General features: G+C 39.3%; 1 protein-coding gene across 4 annotated transcripts in view; it reads right to left on the bottom strand.

The window, feature by feature from the left end:
- Positions 1-23,334, bottom strand: part of MRPL3 (mitochondrial ribosomal protein L3) — a 43,019-nt gene extending 19,685 nt beyond the window's left edge. For all 4 annotated transcript variants that reach the window (XM_036332623.1, XM_036332624.1, XM_036332625.1 and 1 more), the window contains exons 1-6: positions 23,081-23,334; positions 21,871-22,070; positions 20,594-20,685; positions 17,070-17,168; positions 9,125-9,224; positions 5,079-5,139 (exon numbers count right to left, since the gene is read on the bottom strand). In XM_036332623.1, the coding sequence (XP_036188516.1) occupies positions 5,079-5,139; positions 9,125-9,224; positions 17,070-17,168; positions 20,594-20,685; positions 21,871-22,070; positions 23,081-23,172 (644 nt within the window). In that variant the 5' untranslated portion in view covers positions 23,173-23,334. The remainder of the gene's footprint in view (positions 1-5,078; positions 5,140-9,124; positions 9,225-17,069; positions 17,169-20,593; positions 20,686-21,870; positions 22,071-23,080) is intronic.
- Positions 23,335-24,660: the final 1,326 nt, after the last annotated feature.

The raw sequence follows: 24,660 nt of genomic DNA, 5'->3' as shown, positions 1-24,660 counted from the left end.
CTATTAAAGTAGTAAGATTAGACTTGAAAAGATATGGATTGTTTTAATTAGTCCAGACTTATAGACAAGATTTTTAGGTTATCTTTCATTTAGAAAGTAAAATCTTTTAAGTAGCCGAATAAGATGTTTTCTGACTTCAAAAATTTAAATAAATTCCAGAAAACCAGAAAAGAAATAATTTCAACAATACCACTGTCATAAATTCAAAGCTCAATAAGACAACTAACAGGAAAGTGCCCCCTTGGCCACTGTTATGGATGCAATTCATCACTGTCTGTGTCCTTCAAGTCTTTTGAGACAAAGACCTAATATTTTGCCTTAAAACAATGCAGAATGCATTTTTAGTTTTCCTTTTGTTTACTTTTTCATTCTTTCCTGATTTATTTCTTTAAAAAGAAAACACATACCTACAAATTATGAGCACCTCTAGGATTCAACAGAAAACCATGGGCTAATAAGCATTCTATGTTGAGGATAGAATCATCAGTCATACCTCATCTCACCCACTATTTACATATTATCTATAGCTATTTCTTCCTCAATATTGAGAGAGAACAAGAGAGAACATTAGATCCCAAACCAACATCTATCAGAAGTTAAACTGCAATATTATCTCCATTACAGAAGAATATAAACTTTAAATGGGTACGGGGGTGGGGGGGCAGTGAGGGGCGGCAGAGGGGAGGTTACTGGTGGTGGTGGTGTAGGAAACGCATCATTATGCTCTCTCTCTTAAAGGTTTATTTTGAATGAATTACAGAAAACTCCTATATTGCAAAGACTGGGCTTAATTATCTATTAGTATAATAAAATTGTGAATTTGCTAGAATGCAAATTATATATATATATATATTAGATGAAAAAAATCTTTCTCATATAACCTAAATTGAATTTGTATTCATAGACCTTTTAGATAAATATTAAGAGGAACATTTAAAATTTTAAGGAAGTCTTCAAGAAGAGGCTGCTATGTTTGCAGGAAATTTCATTCTTGAAGTAGATGGATTCTATTAACACTATTTTCTTAAATTAGTATTATTTTGTTTTAAATTTTCTTAGTTATTTCTAAAATATGTTTAATCCAGCAATTAAAATTGAAGTAAAAAGGACTTGAAATACTCAAAATATAGATGTAAATTTTACAATTAAATATAATCATTATAACATGAGAAAAATGAATTCAATTAGAGATTAATTTGAAGATTTGAAGTTTTTCTCTTTTCTAATGGAAAGGAGATAATGAAGCCAATTACTAAAGAGACCAATTTATCGTTTCATGTTAATTAAAATGTAATAAAGAGGCAACGTTTTATTGACAATGTTATTTGCAACTGGATTGATTAAACTTTTTTGCTTTAAAACATGTTTATATTGAGTTAATTTGAGTAGTGTTAAGGAAAGGGAGGTACTAGGATTCTGTGCTGGGTTAGGGGCTCAATACCTGGTGAACCCTTAACTATTCTACAGTCTAGTGATTTGCAAAAGAGTGGTCCCTGGACTAGCAGCATTCCCATAACCTGGAAACTTATTAGAAATGCATATTTTTAGGTACTACCGAGATTTACTAGAATCTATAATCTGTGTTCAACAAGCCCTCCTGGAGATTCTGAGGCCCTCAAGTGTGAGAACCAATGCTCCAGTAGGTAAATCCATGTCCGTCATCTTCTTACCTAACCATGTCACTGCACACATGTTTTCTCTGGTTTCTTTAACTATAACAGGTTAATAATTAAGAAGCTGGAGTCCAGAAGCTACAAAATTTTAAAACAGGGGCTGGAAAGGGAGGACGAGGTAGTTAATCTCTGCCAGTAGTGAGCCACAGTAATGGACTGAGGACCCAGAGCCTACTCCCAAAAGATGATGGTCCCATTTACAGTCAACAAGAAAAAAATTCTCATTGTCTGTGACTTAAACTCCAAGCCAAGAAAACTGTCCAAAAAATGAGTTGCATCAGGGAAAGGATAGAAGAATTTCTAAAGAAAAAATAAAAGCAAGCAAATGCATATACACCTACACCCATCCCACACCCCAGTGAAGTCAGAGGAAAAGAGAAGAGGCAGCAGCACCTAGGATTGTATATACCCAGAAGGAATTCAAAACAGCTCCACCTAAGTAGGACAGTCCTACAAACTTACAAGCACTCACAAGCATCTTGAGGCTGTAATAACATGCCAGCTACAAGAGCTCTAGTCATCAAAAACACTCAGCAAAAGGTCAAATAAAGTGCATTTCATTCTAATGTCAAGCAGTATCACACATAAAGCTATGCACACCAGAGTGCAGTGCACACGTATGTGGGAGTAACCCTCCTCCCAACTGTTACACGTGAAAGTCAAACAGAATACTGTATTGCTGCCCATACAACTGTGAGGATCTGCTCAAATGAAGGTGTTCCCTTCTCCAGAGTTAAATGTCAACTACTTTAAATCCCAGGGCTATGCCCCAGCCGGTTTGGTTCAGTGGCTAGAGCACTGGCCTGCAGACTGAAGGGCCCCAGATTCGATTCCAGTCAAGGGCACATGCCTGGGTTGTGGGCTTGATCTCCTGGGTGGAGCGTGCAGGAGGCAGCCAGTCAATGAGTCTCTCTCATCACTGATGCTTCCACCTCTCTCTCCCTCTCCCTTCCACTCTGAAATCAATAAAAATATATTTAAAAGTCAATCAATTAATCGATCCCAGAGCTAGTTATCCTTCCGGCTCTTATCAGCTTTCTAGTTCTGAGGCTGGCAAAAGGCTTTACATAACCTTGTTTACAAGGTATAGGATCTTTTTGAAAAATGTTTATTGATTTGAGAGAGAGAAGAAGGGAAAGGGAGAGAGAGATAGAAAAATTAATGCATCAATATCGATCAGCTGCCTCCTGCACGCCCCATGCTGGGTTTCTAGCCCACAACATGAGCATGTGCCCTGACTGGGAATCAAACTGATGACCTCTTGGTGCCTGGGTCAACACTCAACCACTGACCACACTGGCTGGACTAGGTATATGGTCTTAAAACACAAAACAAAACAAACTTTCTCTTTCACTTTACACTCACAAGAAGACTGAAGTTTTTAAAATAACTTTTAAGAAGGCAAGGAAACCCAATAGTAGCATATGAAATGAAAGCACTTACTGAACAGAGGCACCTGAAAAGCTAGGCTCTCATCCATGCTAGTCACAAATCCTGTCATAAGGCATCTGCTAACAAAGGTCTCTGATTTCACAGGGCTTCTCAAACATCCCATATATACTATAAAATACATAATGGAATTCACACACTATTAACTGTGTTTATATTTAGAGAATCACTGTGAGGTACTTTATATGTAATAATAAATTCAGAAATGAAAAAAGTAGAATAATCTAATTCAGAAAACACATCTCTCAACTGACCAAACCAAAGCTTTACAGTTCCAATATTTGAGTTCTTGACAAAAGAAGGCAGAATAAACAAAGTTACCAAGTAACCAGTGATTTTTAGAGGCCCCAGTAAGTAGGTCTAAGTCCACAACAATAAAGGAGCAGGGAAAAATAGGGAGAGGTTCAAAATCTCAAAAAAGAGGGCTCACTCTACCGCCAATATAGACCACTCCATTTCTCAACGGCTCATCCAAGGTAAAGGCACCTTGCAGCTGTTTGCAATGGCTCACATTTGAAAGTAGGCAATAATAGTGTGAAAAGAAAGATGAATCTCACTGACTATGTTAAGGAAGCTGATGCTGACACTCATCAGATTTCCTTTGATAAAAGCCACTTTGGCTCAGTCACTGTGATCTTAATACTATCTCAGAGCACTGTGGACCACTGTTCACTTTTAAAGAGCTCCTAGTTAGCATGACAATAGTGCAGTGAAGGCCTGGGGGGAGGAGGGCTGGGTGAAGGGGTTACAGGGGGGTGACAGTATCTGTAATACTGTCAACAACAAATAAATAAAGGGCTCCTAGTCAGAATATTCCTGGAACACAGGCTGCAGACTTTATCAAATGATAAAAAGAAAACTGAGGTACATGAAATGAAATTAGAGTAAGAAACAGGAATGGACAAGAGCTGATATTTGGAGTTTTGTTAGCCATGTAGATTCTAATAACCTATACTGAACAATTTCTACATAAACCCAATTATTTCATTCTATAGTGAGGTAACCTCAACTAATTTTTGAAAAATTACTTATATAAAATTTCAATGTTTCCTGGAGATCATCTAGCCAATACTGGACTTATCTTAAGCCATCTGATAGCTGGTAAAATAGAAAAAAACTACAGTGCCAAAAATACCACTGCCCAGCCCAAAAGTCAGCATTTCTTTTAGAATGACAATGCAGTGTTGATTTGTACCAAATTAAACAAACCCTTGTTTAAGTATATTAAAATTTTTGCTTTTATGGAAGAAGTTTCACTTATCTACTACTGAGAGACATTCTAATAGGTTTTTTAACACAGTTACAAAATGTTTTAGAGTTATTTAAGGGGAACCTTAAGCACAACACCAGTATCACAGATGATATATAATATGTTTCCAATTTAACTATTTCCTAGAATTGGAAAGAAGCATCAATTACTAGACTACACAAAAGAACTCCATAGCACCACTCATGGATATTTCGCCATCAAACTGCACATAACCTTTGGTATTCAAAACAGAAGTAGGCCCAGCCCACAAAGAACCCAAGGAATGTGACCTTTCACTTAGACCCATTTCAGGAAGCATACATCTGAGTTTAAAAGCTGTAACCTGATGTGAACTCTTCACATACAACTAATTCAATGAAATTTAAAAACCGGTACAGTCAGTAACATTGAAAGATTAGCATTATGAATGAGAATAATAAATATCTTTATTGATTTCAGAGAGGAAGGGAGAGGGAGAGAGAGAAATATCAATGATGAGAGAGAATCATTGATCGGCTGCCTCCTGCACTCCCCCTACTGGGGATCGAGCCCACAACCTGGGCATGTGCCCTTGGCTGGAATCGATCCCGGGACCCTTCAGTCCACAGGCCGACGCTCTATTCACTGAGCCAAACCGGCTAGGGCTCTGTTATTTTTTAATAGATGAGGGAAACAAAAGGAAAAGAGAACCCATTATGTGCACTTACGTTTTGGCTGTGACATCCACATACTGTCCTGGGCGAAAGTGAGCAGCATAAAGAGGAGTGCCTTTATGAAAAGACAAAAAATCAACATGAAGTCTGTCTGCTCAGAAATAACTTCACTAAACATAAACTACATCCAGGAAGCCTTGTAGATAACATATTTCAAAAATGGCAGGAGATTCTCTTCTGCAATTATAATTATTGCAGAAACACCAATTATAAGATAATAAAACTATTCAACACTGACTACATGGGATGCGGTGCTACAGCGAGCCAATAGACAACACTGGCTGACAGTGTGCCTTCCTGAAGTGGGCAATTCCTGTACAACACAGTGTTTCCTGCTGGCAAATACAGGAATGATTCTTGGTCATTTTGGTAACAATATACTAAATTAAGGTATATTATCTATTTCACAGAAAAAAATATACAAAGAGAATGATAAAAAATGTTGGGGCTAGACCAAATCATTTTTTACACACTAGAGATAAATGATCCAAAATAGAAACTTGAATTATTTGAACACAGATCCATTGGTCTCTGGGTAATATTTATGGTATGTATGTATAACATCCCTATAAAGCCCATATATATCAGATTCTCAGTAGACTGGTCATTATTCCAATAAAACAGATATTCTTGCATATGCCAGCTATCAGGAATAGCAAAAAACCACTATTAAAGATAATACTAATTTTATATACTCATATTTCCAAAACTAGTTGTATTTAAATAAAATCTTACTTTAAAAGCACTTGGGAAATGTGTTATTTTATGGAATCTTGTAGCTCCAAGCCCTTCACAATATTTTATTTATATAAATTTGGAATTAACACTTTTATCTCCAAATATTTATAGGGCACTTACAATATGCAAAGTAAGAAATACAAAAGTATAAGACATGGCTCCTGACCTCAGGAATTTATTATCTAAGTAGGGACTGAGAGAGGTGGAGGAGCATATGGGGGGAGGTTAAATGGTTATGGATGGAGACTTGACTTGGGATGGTGAACACACGATACAGTGTACTGATGATGTGTTGTACAATTGTATACCTGATAACTGTATAATTTTGTTAACCAGTGTTACCCCAATAAATTAAATTTTATAAAGAATGTATTATCTAGGTGATGAATCAACATTACATCATCAAATAAGAGGACATGAAAAGATACTTCTCCAAAGAAGATAAACAGCTGGCCAACAGACATGAAAATATGCTCAACATTCGTACATCAAAGAAATGTATATCAAAACCATAGTAAGATACCACCTCACACCAGTCAGGATGCCTATTATTACCAAAGTCAACAAATAACAAGTGTTGGTGAGGATGTGGTGAAAAAGGAACCCTGTGCACTGTTGGTGGGACTGCAAATTGGTCGAGACACTATGGAAAACAGATGCAAAAAACTAAAAATAGATATGCCATACCACCCAGCAATTCCACTTCTGGATAGTTATCAAAAGAAAATAAAAACACAAATTCAAAAAGGTATATGCATCCCTATGTTCATTCCAGCATTATTTACAATAGCCAAGATATGAAAGCAGCCTAGGTGTCCATCAATAGATGAATAAAGGACACACACACACACACACACACACACACACACACACCTGGTATATATACACAATAGAATATTATCCAGCCATTTGCAACAACATGAATGAGTCTAGAGCAGGGGTGGGGAACATTTGGCCCGAATGCCATATAAGTCCTGTGAAATCATTTGGTCTGGCACTGCCAAGGCATTAGAGGTGAGTTAAATTTGACTAAATATAGCAGGCTAATTTTTAAGTGGATAATTCTGTATGGCCCATGAATGATGCTATAAATATCCAAATGGCCCTTGGCAGAAATAAGGTTCCCCATCCCTGGTCTAGAAGGTATTATGCCAAGTGAAGTAAGTCAGGCAGAGAAAGACAAATATTGTATGGTTTCGCTTACATGTGGAAGCTATAAAAGAAACAAATGAACAAATAAAACAAAAACAGACTCATAGAAACAGACCACAGGGATGACTATGAGAAAGAAGGGGGTGGAGAGCTGTGTGAAAAAGGTGAAAGGAAATATAGTCAATAACATTGTGGTAAGTTTGAACAGTAACAGATGATTACTAGAATTAGTGGGGTAATCACATTGTAAGGTATAAAAATATTGAATCACTATATTGTACACCTGAAACTAATATAGTATATAGGTAAATTAAAAAAAAATTTAGTTAAGTAATTTTAAAAAGCTGGAACCAATGTAGTAGAGAATGAATGTATGGGAAGATAATTTTTGTTTGCTTGTTTAAAACAGGGAGTAAAGTGCTGTAGGATTCCAGAGGGTAGTATCCTTTAAGGCAGTGCCTAGGCTGGATTTGGACAAGCAGGGAAAATCCTTGAATTAAGAAAAAATAGGGGAATTTGCAATAGCATGGATGGACCTAGAGGGTGCTATGTGAAATGAAATAAGTCAGACAGAGAAAGACAAATACCAAATGATTTCACTTATATGTGGAATCTAAAGAAAATAAACAAAATAGAAACAGACTCATAGTTGCAGAAAGCAGAATGATGGTTGCTAGAGGGAAGGGGGGTTGGGGGTCTAGGTGAAAAAGGTGAAGGGATTAGGAAGTACAAATTGGTGGTCACAAAACAGGCATGGGGATGTAAAATACATAGGGAATATAGTAAAAAATATTGTAACTATGTATGGTACCGGGGGGTACTTGAAATATTGGGGAATTCATGAATAGGGTAAAATACTTTGAAATTTTAAAGTAAGTATATGATTGTCTATAACCACTATGTTGTACACCTGAAACTAATATAAAATAATATTGAATGTAAACTATAATTGCAAAATAAAATTTAAAAAAAGAAAAAAGAAGGGAGATTAAAAATTACTGAATTTCTATGAGGTTAAGAGACCTGAACTGCCCAGATTTGACTATTTTTCATCCATAAAACCAACAATTCCACATGGTCTGAGCTACAGCAAAAGTTAATGTGGACTTAATTTTTGCACTTGTTAGCTTAATTCCATTTAATTGCAAACCTTGCACTTCAAAACATCTTTTAATTCTAATTTATATCAAGGCTGCCCTTCTGTCACTCCAATTAATATTGTCCATTGCAACTGTATTTTACTTCAAAAAATTCAGGTCACATATTAAAATAAAAAAATCTTAAAACATCCTTTTACTGTATGCTTGTTAGAACTCAAGTTCAAGAGATCAAAGAGCTCTTCTGAAGTTTAAAGACATCAAATTCTATTAATTACATGAACCAATATAATCATATTTTTTTAAAATATATATTTTATTGATTTTTTTAAAGAGAGGAAGGGAGAGGAATAGAGAGTTAGAAACATCGATGAGAGGGAAACATCGATCAGCTACCTCCTGCACACCCCCTACTGGGGATGTGCCCGCAACCAAGTACATGCCCTTGACTGGAATCGAACCTGGTACCCTTCAGTCTGCAGGCCGGCGCTCTATCCACTGAGCTAAACCGGTCAGGGCCAAATCTCACCTTTTGACATTCCATGAATAGGGTAAAATATTTTGAAATTTTAAAATAATATTCTGTACGTCAAAGTGTTATGGTACCAGGGGAGTACTTGAAATATTGGGGAATCCATGAATTGGTCACTGTCCAATTTCAAGCTAGGCTACATTTTTTTCAAAGTCTTCTACCTCAGCAAGTATAGCTATTCTCCACTTAATAAAATGCCAGCCTACAAACAGTAAGTTTCACATTTTAAGAGTGAATGCATTTATTGAGAATTTTCCAAATGTGAAACTCTCTGTACATTAAAAACAAAAGCATTCCTCCCTCTTTCATGGAAAACAAAGAGTTCTCTAAAGTTCTTTTCACTGAAAAGAAAAAAAAAAAAAAGATTTGTTTATCTCTAGTGATTAAATTAGATACATTTTTATATTTAAAAATAAGTGTTTGGGACTTTGTACTGTGGATTCAGCTTTATTAAAAAGGCTGACATTAAACAAATCACAGATTTGGGTATTTTTACTCCCCCTCCCCCAACTTCAGATTACCTGGCTTAATTACAGCATTATCTGTTACACGAAAGATTTTAATTTTCTGTTTTGGTGGCAATCCAAGTTCTTGGTAAAATTCCAATCTGGATGTAGATTTCTAGAGGAAAAGCAGCACACATAAGTAACACGGTAAATACTAAAGGTGGGGTTTAATGTAGACGTCAAAACCAAGTTATTAACACACCAGAAAACAAGCCAAAGAGCACTCTCGTTCCCCTAAAGAACAAAGGGCACCCTATCCCCTCACTGAGGGGAGGTGAGATTTTTCTTCTAAAATCCATTACACGTGGGATCCAACCATGTGCAGAGTGTAGCTCATATACAGTACATGGGGAAGAAAGACCTTTGTTCTGTAGGGAAAGAAACAGAGTTGTGTTCATATTTGAATTTTCACTGGAGACTCTATGTATCAAGAACTCCCATCCTGGGAAATTGGACTGTGTCTACTCTGTACCTGTTTCCAAGCAGCTACAAGAAAACATGGTAGGTCACATTCAACTGTATGACCACAAACTTCAAAGTCAATCCTAAATGTGGCCAGGCCAACCTTCATCCCCCCCCGCCCCCCCCAGTTATATCCTCACACTCTTCAGGGCAACTATGTCACATCTCCTTTTAAATCCTCCAGCACTGTTCCCTCTTCCTCTCACCTTTGAGCTGATCTTGCTTCTTGATTCACTGAAAAAATACAGAAGAATCAAGAGCACTTCCTCACACTTACTGCCTAGTCCATATGTGTCTACACCAGCCATTATATACTGTCCTTCTGCCACCTCACTCCAGGTTGCCCAAGATGCATGTGGGGAGCATTTACAAAATGCCGATGCCCAGGGCTTCAGCTTGGAGACTACAGCCTCAAGGGTCTAATGTGGATTCCAAGCATCAGAGTGTGTGAGTGTGTGTGTGTGTGTGTGTGTGTGTGTATCTATATCTATATCTATATATATATATATATTTTTTTTAAAGCACTCCACATGATTGTGATGTGAAAAGGCTGGGAATCACAATGACAGATGAACTGTCCATGCTCTTATTGAAAGCCATATCCTTCACTGTGTACTCACTCCTAACCTCTCCCATCTATTCAATAGCTTTACTCCTGAAACTGTCCCCATCGTCTTCTGAAACACTAATTTTCCCCTTGCTACTGAAATGTTCCTACTGGTATACAAAAATATTATAATAACTTATATGTTAAAACAAAACTTTTTCTTAGCCAGTCTCCTTTAGGGAATCATTCTGTTCCCCCTTACAACCATACCCCTGAAAGACTTGCTCAGTCTATTTTCTCTGACACTGACTTTAATCAGGTGCTTTCATCTCCTACTACTCAATGGAAAGTGTCAAGATCACCAATGTCTCCATGTGGTCAAATACACTGGTCAATACTCATTTTATTGGCTCCAGCAGTAATGCTTGACACAGGTGACCCTGTCACATCTCTCCTTGAAAGACTTTCACTCGACTTCCAGGCACTACTCTCTTGGTTCCTTCATATCCTACTGACCCTACATTTATAACTTCAATCTCAAATTCTACTCTGAACTACAAATTCCAATGTCTAACTGCCAACTCAATGTCTCACTTTGATGCCATATAGTAACATCAATTTTAACCGGCCTAAAATTGGACTTGATTCCCCCTTCCTCAACAAGTCTGCTTTCCTCTTGTCTTCCAAATCTCAATACTTCTGTTGTTGGACCAAACATCTCGTGGTCACTTTTGACTCTTTTCCTTCTCACATCCCATGTCAATAAATTACATCAGCAATTCCTGTAGACTTTATTTAAAAATATAGCCTACATCAACTACTTCTTACCCCCACTCCACCCAACCATCTTTTGCTTGGATTATTTCAATAGACACTTAAACTAGTCTCCAAAATTCCACACTCCTGACCCCTGGTCTGTTCTCCATTCACAGGCTGGCATGTTCCTTTCAAAACACAAGCTATTTCATGTTTCTGCAACGGCTTCCATCTCATGCAGAATCAAGTCCCAAGTCCTTACCATGGTTTACAAGGTTCTCTACAATCTGACTTCATCTACTGCTCTTCTCTTGGCTCACCCTGCGTCATTACTTACTAATCCAAGAACACATTAAACAATGGCCTCAGGTCCTTTTTGCACATACTGTTCCCCCTGCCTGGAATGCTTTTCTGCCAGATTTTTGCATGGCTTGTCCCCTCACTTCATTCAGGTCTCTATCCAAACATCAACTTACCTTCCCTATCTAAAATAGCACCACTTTCTGTCACTCACAACCCCTCCAGACTTTATTAGTCCTCAAAGCACTTCTCTCCATCTGTCATGATTTACAGGGTTTTGTTTTGTTTTGTTTTTTTATCTTCTATGCAACAGCCTCCCTATCTTACCCCCAATCCCATCAAAATGTAAGCTTCTTGAGAGCAGAGACTTTAGTTGCTATGTCTGCAGCTCCTGCTGGCTGCTTTCCCCTCCAACCCTGCCTTTGTTCTTCTGCTATTTTAAATATTCCTGAATAAATAACTTTATGGACATCTTACTTCCTTATCACAATGTCCTGGGTCTTTTTTAAATTAAAACTGTTGATATAGATTTCTGTAAGACTTCCCCAAAAAATTGTACCACTTTATATTCCTGATATAAAGAGTGCCTCTATCATGAGAATATAGCTAACACAGGTATATCCATCTTCCTGCTGTTTCTGTTCCCTCAACTTCCCCTCTAATTATAAATGAAGCACCAGCAGGCCCTCAATGGGCCACAATACTCTATGTATGCTTACCTGTGTCTGCCTATGCCGGTCTCTGGTCCTATAATTTCCTCCCCACCTTGTACCTCCAAATCTCATTAAAACCCTGTTACATATATGTTTAGTCCCAGCTGCGGGACATTTCCTGTCTGGATCCCTCCCTGGCAGCCTTGTCAGAGCAGACTGCTCTTTCATCTCTGCCATCTCTAGACCCTCCATTTATTTAACTTACATATCTGTCTGCCTGCTAGTCTGTGAGTCCCTGGATGGTAGGGGCTGTTTTATTCACTTTTGTGTGTAACTTTAGACAGTAGCTGTCTACTAGACACTGCAGAGTGAGTGAAATGAATGGTGAAAAGACTCAAAAGACATGCCCTAACCGGTTTGGCTCAGTGGATAGAGCGTTGGCCTGCGGACTGAAAGGTCCCAGGTTGGATTCCAGTCAAGGGCATGTACCTTGGTTGTGGGCACATCCCCAGTAGGGGGTGTGCAGGAGGCAGCTGATCGATGTTTCTTATCGATGTTTCTAATTCTCTATCCCTCTCCCTTCCTCTCTGTAAAAAATCAATAAAATATATTTTTAAAAAAAGACTCAGAAGATAGAGGACAAGCATCGGTCTAGGTGCGAAATCCTGATTTGTCTCTCCAAAACACCCTACCTTTCACTCTTCCTGCTGCTGCATTAATTCTTGGCAAACAACATTACTGTGTTTGTGGCCTGACAGTGTGTGGCTTCTATCTTCATTTCTAGTTATTAAAAACTTACAAGTCTAAAATAAACATCATGACTTACTCTGAGGATCTATAAGAAACTTAGCTACTTTAAAACCAAATCAACAGTAATTTGTAATAAAACAAACAAAAAACCAAACCAAGAATAGCAGCAATTGACAAACTCTATCCAGCAAGATGACACTGATGATGTACTAATTTCCCTCAAATGCTATGAAGCTATGCATAGCCAGACTTACCTGATTATGTAGCAAACTTCAGGTACATGCTATTTCAATTTAAAATGTGCACTGTTAGTACTCCTTTATAACTTATTGAGTGGGTTGACTTTCGTGGACATGAAATTGGGTGGCACTGGCCTGTAAGCATAGAACTTTAATTTTTGGATCAGTCCACACTCCTGGGAATCTCCCTGGGGCCCTCAGGTGGGACCATGCAATACATGCTGAACAGCTCTGCTTCAATGTCCACGAAAGGTTGTTTTGTGCCCCACAGTTTCCTTAAGAAGCCACCCTTTTCTCCAAAAGAGTGATAACATAAACTCATCCAGGCATTCTTTATGCTTTCACTTCCCACTCACGGAAACCTAAGAGTAATATGCGGCACCACTGTTCCCAAGGCCTGGCTTTTCATCTTAATCACATTCACTTGTTCCATAACAAAAGCAAACACAAGGGCTTTCATTTAAAAATGTGGCTCCTTGAAATTATTTTCCTGATGAATCAGATTCAGATATATCAAATTTTAAAACGGACTTTAGTTTTATTTTTAATGTTCACATATTCCACCTGGCAGTTTAGAAAGCATACTATTTTATCAATATCAGTTTTTAAGTATGCCAGGTGGCTTCTGAGAAAAATTCTGTCCTTTTTCCAGTAATACAGAATAGACAAGATAAACATTTTTATCTAAATAACTGTAGACTCCAACATAAAAAGAAAAAATGTAATATGTACTTCTTGATTATCTTCCTAATTCACTAAAATTGAATACTTCAATTTTTTTCTTTTAAACATCAAAATATCATAAAACTAGTTAGGTGTCAGCCATGAGAAAAACCAAATGCTCAAGTTGAGTTGAAACCAGCAGCAGTGGAACAGAGGTGTATTTTTTTTAAACTTCCAAATAAATAATTTCAAAGGCAATTTAAAAGACTGACAGCAGTGTCACACTTGGATAATCCCATCTATGAAACTGCAATTCCACCCCCACTTCAAAGTTTTCTGCAATTATCCTCTCACAATGAAAATGCTTCTCTGCTCCCGAGATGAATTGGTTTAATCAACTCTGAGGCTACTTAACTTCCTTATTCAAAAATACTACGTATCACATCAGCTTTTATGTATATTAAGACACAAGAATAACAAAAGCAAAGTGACTCGAAGTACTTGGAGGCATAAATCTTTTACAGCTTAAAAAAAACAACAGCTTTAGCCGTATTATAAACAAACTGATTCAATCAATTTATTTTAGAATGCTTAACTATTAGATACTTTATATTCATAGGTCTTTCTCTCTCTTTAAAAACCTATAATCAATCTACTTGCAATTTCCCTAAGGGTTATAATATTCAAGAAGTTTATATACTTTTAGTTTACAATTTTTTTCCCTTTCTGAATCAAAATGCTCTTTACTTATCAAGAATTCTAAAACTTTTCTTTCACATACCATTCTGAAGAAAGGTTGTTCAAAGACAAAGTTTTTTCCTTAATATACTAATACATGTCCCCTAGATCTAGAAAATGTATATCTTGAAGAATAAGAAGGGCCTCTGTAGCACTCTCTATACTAGAGAAGTAAGTTATTTTAAAAGTTTGTATTGTGGAATACAAGCATTTCTGTAATATTTTAGTTATTAGTATTACATTACAAAATTGTATTTGTAAGACATCATCACCAAGTAAAACAGTAAACTGAGCTGGCAAGTACTTTCCTTATTTTAGAACTTTTGTTTTTTTTCTTGAAAACTAAACTATTAGAAAACCAATGTGAGACTTTTAGAACTGGGAGAGAATTTAGAGACCATCAAGGCCAATATCCTGTTTTCATGGATAAGAAAATGGATGTTAAGAAAAAGAATGTTCAAAAAAGGTGGAGAGAAAGAGCTAATGGCAGAGATCAGGATTAGAACTGGTTCTTCTGATCCTATGTTCACTCATTTTTCCACTATTTCGTAGTTGTGAGGAAGTAATGTCCACAGATTTGTTGAAGCAGAATGGATTATCCCAACATGAAGCTTGATTTACAAATATAAAGCCCTTAAAGATGTGAATTTACAATAATTGGTACTAAAAATAAAGATGATGGTGCTAGTCATTACAGCAATACAATCAATTAGAAAACAGTGGAATCTATTAAACCCAACAATTATCACATGATTGACATGAAGGCTGACATGTCACAGCTAAAAATTCAAACATTTAAAAAGAAGTTTCAATAAATACCTCATTGTGCTTTTAATTACTGTGGAATTATTTGAACCCTGACATTATTAGTCAATAAACTGTCAAGAATTAATAGTTCTAAAGCTTTAATGAAAAATAGACAATACTACCACAATATGCAAAAAATAGCCAACTTCTCTAATCCTTATGAGACAACTCCACTTAGGTTTTCTCTCAACACTTCAAACATATCTCTCCTCTTGTTTCCCTTTCTTTGCCCCTGGTCCAGGTTACAACATAAGCACTGACCTAGTTGCTCAGTTAGAAACTGCTCTGTGCCTGGCCCTCTAACCACACATTCTCACTCACCCAGTCTTTCACATATCCCAGTTCCAACTGCCCTGCTTCAAAAGCCTTTATCAACTCTCCCCTAGTCCTTAAACCAACCTCCTAAATGTCCTCCCTCCATAAAGATTCTTATCAAACTGTTATCTTGTTAAATAAATGATACGAATCTACCCTGGTTGAAGAATTAGGAGCGCTCCTTGAAGTCTACAGGATGAAATCTAAGCTCCTTAGCCTTCTACCCTGACAGCTGCACCCACTGGCCCCACACCCACACACTAAGATTGAGACACACCACACTTCTCTTTCCAAGCACACACACACTTCCACATTCTACAGAGACCATTCTCTCTGGTGTGCCTTTAACACATCCTCCTTTCTGGTCTCCTAGTTGTGAAACCTCAGAGGATCTGTCAACCAGAAGTGGCCATCCACATTCTGTGCTTGTTGCATTTATAATACTATACTGAGATGGCAGACTTATGTGTCCATCTTCCCCATTCACTTATGTGCTCCCAGAGGGTGAACATCAAGTCCCAGTTAAGAAAGTAAGGCTCTGGAGTTTGCTTGTCACTCTACCTCTTACCAGTGGGTAGCCCTGAATGAATTACTAACTCTCTTTAGCCTCAGAAGCTGAAGAGATCACTTAATAAGTATAAAGGCTTAATGCTTATGTACCTGGCATGTAGTAAGTGCTTAATAGACGTTACCTATGACAATGAAACAGGAGGCACACAACAAGCACTTGCGAGTTTTGACAGTTGCATGGTATAGGTTGTATCCTAATTTCCATCCACGTTCATTTCATAAACAATTTACAATGGAAAAATGTTTATCTTAAGATAAGCAATGTTTCAGTAAACCTAAAGGAGTTTCAGTATTCACTAGCAAAAACCATCACTACTTCTAGAAAGGTATTCTCTGCTTTTAGTCATCCAATTAAGGATACTAATTGTGCAGACTTTTCAAATTTAAGCAACATACTCAGCATTCTATTAGTATTCTTTTTGGAAAAGATGCTTCACTTGAAAAATTCTGATGTGGGTTTGTATACAACTTTTCCCCAAACACTGAAAGCTCATTCTATAGAAAATTGCCCTGGCTGGTGTGGCTCAGTTGGTTGGAGCATTGTCCTGTACACTGAAAGGTCCAGGGTTCGATTCCTAGTTATGGCACACACCCAGGTTGTGGGTTTGATACCTGGTCAGGTGTATACAGGGGGCAACCAATCGATATTTCTTTCACATAAATGTTTCTCTCTCTCTCTAACCCCTCTCTCTTTCACACTCTCTCAAATCAATAAAAACACACCTCGGGTCAGGATTAAAAAAATAATAACATATACAAAATTCACTTTTCCATGCTGTTGGTGAAACAATTTAGAAAGAAAACCATTAAAAAACAACAAAATAACAAAAAAGGATTATTGTCTGTTACATGCCGGGCACATTTGAAAATTCTCCTGTAATCCTGATAACAAACCTCTTATGTCAGCAGTATTATCATCCCCGTTTTACAGATGGGCAAATACTGCAGCTTACAGGGTAGTTACTTGTTCCAGACAGTGAGGAGGGTTACTGGAACAAACTCAATCTCAGACTCCTGGGCTCAATGGCTCTACTAGACTGACTCTCCGCCACCCACAATTGGACAAAACAAGTTTGTGGCAATGGAATATGCTCAAAACTTAAAGAGTCAGGTCTGAAACTAAAAAATGTACTATTCTAGGAATGAAAATACATCCTTACATAAAAACGGGATACGGTTTTTCCTCCTACAGTGAGGGCTGCCATTTTCCCATCATTGTTTTCCTTTGGAGTATATCGTAGGACATGACAGTCTTGTACCTAAAAACACAAACATAAAAAAAAAAAAAAGCTAAGTCCGTGCCAAGATACATTTCAACATTACACACCAGTCACTAAAGTTACTTATTTCATTATTCCTCTAACGTCAATCACAATCTTAAAATACAGATAACCTTTGAAAAAAGTGTCAAATACAACACCCTTAAAAAAGTGCATAAAACACAAATATATAATAAAATAAGTATTTTTAAAGAAAATATGCACATAACTGTTATAGGATTCCAGGGCAGCAGGAAGAGGGAAACTGAGACAGGAAAGTTAAAACAAGGCCAAACAGTGTGGGCAAATTGCAGCCAGCTTGTAACTAACAAACCATTATTTTCCCCAGCCAAGAACAAAGAGCAAATGATTAAACCAAATCAAAACAAAACAAAAAACACCTCCCTAATGAGAGAATGCAGAAAGGAAAAAATGGCAGTTTTACTCTCTAACAGAGAAGCCAGCAGTCTCAAGGCTTGGCAAGATAAAAGTTGCCAAAAGCCTTTCATAAATTCTGGGAAGGACACAATAAAGTAAAAAAAGGGCCCTTGAGAATTAATCTATACCAAAATAGTCAGCAGAGGAATTTTGAAGCCTACAGACAGTAGGTATATAAAGCTTTGGATCCCCACCCAATTTGTTCTTCAGATTAGCTGAGAGCTCATTTGCACTAAGCCAGATGTAGAGGTTTGCTTGTTTGCTTTGCTTTTTCAATAACGGCACATGCTTTAATAAATTGGCTTTTCACAAAGGAGTCAAGGTGTCTCGTATAAATTCATTTATATAGGAAACAAGGATCGAGGTTGGGGACAGCCCTCTCCCACTGGCTCAGGGGGCTGTCCCGTAACACCTCTCTGGTGTTGGTGAGAGGTGCCTTAACATAACCACTACCAATGACAAGAAGCAGAATCCCTAAAACCTGTGTGTCTCTTCCCAATCAACTCCCACCCTTTTTTTCTTTTTCAAACTTCTAGAGCAGTGGCTCTCAACGTGTGGTCCAGACAAGCAGCATCAGCATCCCCTGAGAACCTAGTGGAAATGCAGGCTCAGGCCTCAGCAGAGACCTGCTAAATCAGAACCTCTGTGATTCAGAACAGCGGTCGCCAACCTTTCATACCTCGTGGACCACCAGTTGGTGACCACTGCTCCAAAGGTTTCCTTAAACCAGCGGTCGCCAACCGCCGATTTAAAAGCCCTCCAGGACCTACAGTCCAGGTGATTCTGTCACACTGAGATGCGCTGCCCAAGAAATAACCACTACCCTTGACATTTATGGTAATCCTTTACTGGCTTTTCTTTATAATTACTACCTTTGAAAGTACTACATAATAATGCTGTTGCTTAGTGCTGTCTGCTTTAAACTTTATATAAATGGAATCAGACTGAATGTAGTCTTCCATGTCTTACTTCTTTCACTCAAGATTACATTTGTAGCCGAAGCCGGTTTGGCTCAGTGGATAGAGCGTCAGCCTGCGGACTGAGAGGTCCCGGGTTCGATTCCGGTCGGGGGCATGTGCCTGGGTTTCGGGCACATCCCCGGTGGGGGGTGTGCAGGAGGCAGCTGATTGATGTTTCTCTCTCATCGATGTTTCTAGCTCTCTCTATCTCTCTCCCTTCCTCTCTGTGAAAAATCAATAAAATATATTTAAAAAAAAAAAAAAAGATTACATTTGTAAGGTTCCTCCACGTTGCTGGATGTAGCTCACTGCTATCCAGCATTGCATCATGGAAATACACCATGATTTACCCATTCTACTGCTGATGGACATTTGGGTTATTTCTAGTTTTGGAGTATTAAGAGCAATACTGCTATTAACACTGTTGTACAGTTTTCTTGGTGCATACTTGTTTAAATCTACTAGTAACCCTCACAAATGGAATAGATTACAAGGTTCACTTATCTCAACTTTACTACATAAGGCTAAATTATTTTCTGAAGTGGTCATCCCGATTTACAATCCACCAGTCATTACTGAAAGCTCCCAAAGTTCCTTAGAGTTCTAGAAACTATAATCTTATCCTTGATCATTTAGTCCAGTGGTTCTCAACCTTGGCTGCACATTAGAATCACCTGGGAATCTTTTTAAAATCCTGATTTCTGGGCCTCATCCTCCAGAAATTCTGTTTCTTTGTTATGGGGTGAGGCCACAACATTAGTAACAAAGCAACAGAATTTCCAGAGGATGAGGCCCAGAAATCAGGATTTTAAAAAGATTCCCAGGTGATTCTAATGTGCAGCCACAGTTGAGAACCACTGCCCTAGTTGCACCTGTCGACATGGTTTAGCCCAGTGGTCGGCAAACTCATTAGTCAACAGAGCCAAAACAACAGTACAACGATTGAAATTTCTTTTGAGAGCCAAATTTTTTAAACTTAAACTTTATAGGTAGGTACACTGTTATTAACTTAATTAGGGTTAATGTGCAGCCGAGGTTGAGAACCACTGACTTAGGTGAATGAGCTCTTATTTAATTACCACCTTCTGCCTAATCAGTTGTCTAAGGCTGGGCCCCAAAGATAAACTGAGTTATCCAAGTGATTTGGGGAATGACGGTCTCCTAACTTCCAGTGATCTTTTTATAATAATATAGTGGAGCCTTGTCTTACGAGTGTCCCGACTAACCAGTTTTTTGAGATACCAGCTGTCTCTCAGCCGATTTTCTGCATTGAGTTGGTAGAGTAATTTAGGTTAACGAGCTCCTTAACGAGCTCGGTCTCGGAACGAATTAAACTCGTAAGTCAAGGCCCCACTGTAATGAGAAAGACAACAGCAGCCAACATTTATTGGACATTCAATACTGTTTTACATTTTAAGTGCTTAACATTTATATCTCGTGTAACCCTCACAATAACCTTTTCAGGTAGGTCATAATTATTCATTTACAAAGTGGTATATAATATTTTTTGATGAGACACAGTGCTTCAAAGAACACAGTTAAGAAGTGGCAGAACCAAGACCTGAATTCAGATATTCTGGTTCCAGGGCCCACATTATTAAACAGTAGAGGGGTTTACTTTATTTCAGAGAACAAAACGCTGCTTCCCCTAACAAGTGTTTAACATTCTGAGTTAGCAAAGAGATAAAAATTACTGTGGAACTGAAAGAACTTCATAATGAAAACAAGATGGAACTGAGACTTTTTCTGATTATAAATTAAACTAGATCTGTGAGAAGCGAGGTTACAATCTCATTTTGTTCACTGTCCCAGTTACCCTATGCCATTACTAAGAAGGCCACCACTCAGGCCAGAGTGAGAACATTCACCCAAACCATCAGAAGTACTTTAATAGCATTTATTTATACTAAACATTAACCTATTCTTCACCACACAGTTAAATAGTTCAGGACACAAATGTTGCCCATTTAGGTTGGCACACGTAGATCCTGGCACACATACAGATCTACTGTCACTGCTGTTTCTTACCTGAAGTAATGTGGCCACATGCTTTTGACCATCTTTGGTCCAGAAAGGCATCATGCCCAGCTTCACCGCGACAAGGCCTACTCGAGAGGAACCTGGCAATTCAAAACAAATGAAGGTTAACACAGCTTTTTCAACTTTGCCAATGTGATGCAACAGTATTTCCTAAATCATGGTTTCAAAATAAGGAGCGGGCAAATAAACATGCTAATATATTCACAGAATAAAACACAAATGTTCCTTATAGATGTAAGTGTCTTCAACCATGCCTAACATAAGACATTGGTACTCAATAAATTTCCATATACTGAACAAATACAAGAAACGACACACAAAAAAGAAAACAGTTAAATGGATATATGGTGGGTTTTTTTTAAAGTAAGTTTTTACTGGTTTTAGGGAGAGAGGGAAACATCTATGGGCTGCCTCCAGCATGCCCTCTACTGGGGAACAACCCAAAACCCAGGCATGTGCCCTGACTGGGAATCAAGCTGGCAACTTCCTGGTTCATTGGTCAACACTCAACCACTGAGCACACCGGCTGGGCTAATTCTGGTTTTAAAATTGTGGTATTAATAGAGGGCAGGATAAATCCCTTATTATGCTTTGCTTTCCTAGTATAAATATCAAACCTCAGTAATTAGAAAACATCTAATTCCAAAAAGTTAGCAGGGTTCATAAGGATGACACAGTGGTCACATTGCTAAAATACGTTGGCCTTCCCCGTAACGCTTAGATTTGTTGCATAAATTGATAAAGTTGCTCCACTGTACAATTCAACTGTTCATAATAGACCCACCCAGAGATCACTTTCTCAACAGGAAGGCCTTATTCGTCCTGACCTGTCCACAGGTGGGTTTAGCACGCTGCCAGGCTCACACAGCTGACGCTGGCGTTGCCCGTGGCAAGCCTGGAATGCTGGAGCATCCCAACTGGACACATCTGTGTAACACAACTTAGATCATACTCTTCCAGATTTTTCTCCCCTGATTTATCTTTATAGTCTTTTTTTTTTAAATCTGAAGAAAATGTATGCAGAATGAGTCTCATTTCACATACAAACCAGCTTTTTTTAGTAAGTCTTAATTATTACCAGACATTCACTGACAGCAGAAAAGGATGCTGGTAATAAACACGCAAACCAAGCCACAATGAAACAGACACACCTAAGACATGAACAATAAGTTGAGGAGATGATAAGTCTATCAAGCAGTCACTGTAATTTTGAATGTGCCAGCCACCAAGGAATGAGGAGAACTCATCATATACACAATACCCACCTGGTTCCCAAGGATGTCTAGGCCACGGTTCATCTTTCAGAGGACACAGTTTACTCGCTAACTGGGCTTTATCTTCATCGGAGGCCAACTGCTTCACGAACGAAACGTTTTCTTCAGAAAGGTGCTCATCCCACCAAGTGCTACTCTTGCCATGGAGACTTCTAACTAAAAGCCAGAGGTCTGTTCTGCACAAACAAAAACTGAGAGAACAAACCACAACTCAGAAGTTTCTCCAGTTAACACAGCGAAGGGAGGTCACCCGCATTGGAGAGCGTCACCGGGGCCTTCGGGACGGGCTTGGATTCTGGGCGCCTCTTTCTCCTGACATTCCTGATGGTAACAATGGGGCTCCCGTTGTAACTGTGAAGAGTTACCCTGGAGGAAACGTTCTCCGTCTTCTCTCCTGGGGTAAATAGCTTTCTAACCAAGCGGTCCTGCCTAGACACAGGAGAAGCCATCTGCACGCGAACCTCAGTGTTTCACACCCAGCAGAAGTGGCAGAATACGGGATGCCGACCTTTCTCTGATCAGCTCCTCTCTTCCCTGCAAGGACATGGCCCAGGCTCAGAATCTGAAGAAGCTGGGTGTGTGGAGACATGGCCTCGGGTCGCTGCACACACCAGGAAAGCCCTCAGGGACTGAGTCTGTAAGCAGGCGTGTACGTCCTGCACGGAGTCTCAGAAAAGAAAAGCTCTCTGCAGTCTAGCCTCCTCTTGTAGCCTGATAAGATTATTCAGGTTAGAATCCCAATGTGCACTTATTAATTGAATGGCCAGGGACAAGGTCCTGCTCCTGTTCAAGCCTCCGTTTGACCTGCACAACGGAATGACAGCTTCTGTAAAAGAGGCTGATGGAGCCCACGTGCGGCCTAGGCGCCTCATATACTTAACAGCATCTCGGACACAGAAAACGCCCACTAACTGGCAGATTATACTATTACTGCTGTCGGTAATGCTCGCGGCCAGTCGCTCATACGCATTAAAAACGAACAAAAACCAAAACCACCCCTTGGGTCCTTTCACGGGCTTCCTTGGAGAAACGCTCCTTACTCTTCTATACTTCAGGTCTGGACACAGCCCCTTCCTCTCCCTCCCAGGGCAGAACCCTCTGTGCCCGGCCTTGTCATTGTTCAAAGTCGTAGTTTTGCAGGGATCACCCCCCCCCCCCCCCACACACACACACACACGCCCTGTCTCTCGCCCGCACTCACCTGTCCCCGAAGCGCCCGGCAGCATCCAGGCCCCCGGCGCCGCGGCGCAGCGCCTGGGAGCCGGCCAGAGCCAGCCGCCTCCAGCCAAGCATGGAGGAGCCGGACAGGGCTCGGGTCGCTACACTTTCGGGGGCCCCTCCGCTCTGCTTTCAGGGAGTCCCCAGGCTGCTGTCGCGCGTGCACCGCAATCCTCCCGGAGCCGTCCCGCGCCGGCTGCCTGCCTTTGCCCTCCGGGACGGAAATTGCCGCAGGAGGCCCCTTCCGGTCCGTCCTGAAATACGCTCCGGGCACCAGGGTCAGCCCCTGGAACGAAAGTTCTGCCTCTGGAATAGTCCTACTTTGGATAGGAGTTGGCGTAGGCCAGACACTGATTTTCTCTTCAGGGGGTTGGGGGGAAAGTATGTTCGGAGTTTAAACTTTAGAAGAATGAGGGAGGCGGATTAGGTGCAGGATGCTTAAGAAAGTGAAATCACTTCTAAATAATGCCGGCTTAGTAATTATTGTATTAAGCAGAGCTTGATTTTCTTATACTGGTTTATGTTCAAAACAGGCTAAAACGAAGTTGTTATTTTTATATGATGCATGAAGGAATGCAGACTCGGAATTTGGTGCTGGTCCCAGATAGCACATCGGGCAGGTGGATAGAGCCGGCCCTGAAACAGGGCTGGCATGTGTTAGCAATAGAATATGGCCAAGGTGATGGTGTGTGACTTCCAGGGCTGGGTCATAAAAGGTATTGCTACTTCTGTCTTTGTCCAGTGGATTGTTACCTATGGGGAAAGCCAGCGGTTACGTCCTGCAGACACTCCAGCAGCCCTGTAGAGAGGCCCATGTGACGAGGGACCAACTTTCTAGCCAGGAGTGAGCTACCTAGCAAGTGGATCCTCCAGCCCCAGCAACCCTTCATAGACTGCAACTCATGAAGGAGCTTGAGCCTGAACTACCCAGCCAAGGAACTTAAGGGTACCTGACAGAAGATGCTGCCAAAGGGAATAAGTGATTACTCTTATTTTGTTTGAGTCACTAAGTTGTAGGGTAATTTGTAACAACAATAAGTAGCTAATAGGCCTTCTGTACAAAGTTCTGTCTTTGTTTCCAGACCCAGCCTAATCACCCTGTGTGTGCTGTAGGTATTCATTCCACTCCAAAGTCTGTTTCCAAATTTGTCAAATGGGTATTTGCAGACATTTGGAAATAAGAACTTAAAATTTTAGCTATTTTAACACCCCCCCCCTTTTTTTTTTACAGCTATCTGGCTAGCCTGGCTTAAAAGGTCCAGAATATGGTCAATTCGGGGCTACTACTTGGACTTCAGTAGGCTCAAAACCTTTGCCTTGCTTGCTCTTCCATTTCACCATTGCTGTTGCAGTCACCCCGGGGACTTTTAAATAACACTTTGAAACTTGGAGAAAAAAAAATCATATCTCTTCATTCTAGCCATGCTAACTGGTTTCCCAGTTACATAAAAATTGCCCTTCATTGAACAAACATGTCATGAGGTGTGCTACATGAAAAAGCTGGGGTAAAAAAGTACTTCCCTACTATTGCCAATAGTCAGCATTTCTTATGCATATAGTGCA

The sequence above is a fragment of the Myotis myotis genome, unplaced genomic scaffold (assembly GCF_014108235.1).
Source record: "Myotis myotis isolate mMyoMyo1 unplaced genomic scaffold, mMyoMyo1.p scaffold_m19_p_13, whole genome shotgun sequence".
Taxonomy (NCBI): Eukaryota; Metazoa; Chordata; class Mammalia; order Chiroptera; family Vespertilionidae; genus Myotis; species Myotis myotis.
Note: the sequence above shows the minus strand (reverse complement) of the source record. Positions and strands in the feature narration are given on the sequence as shown.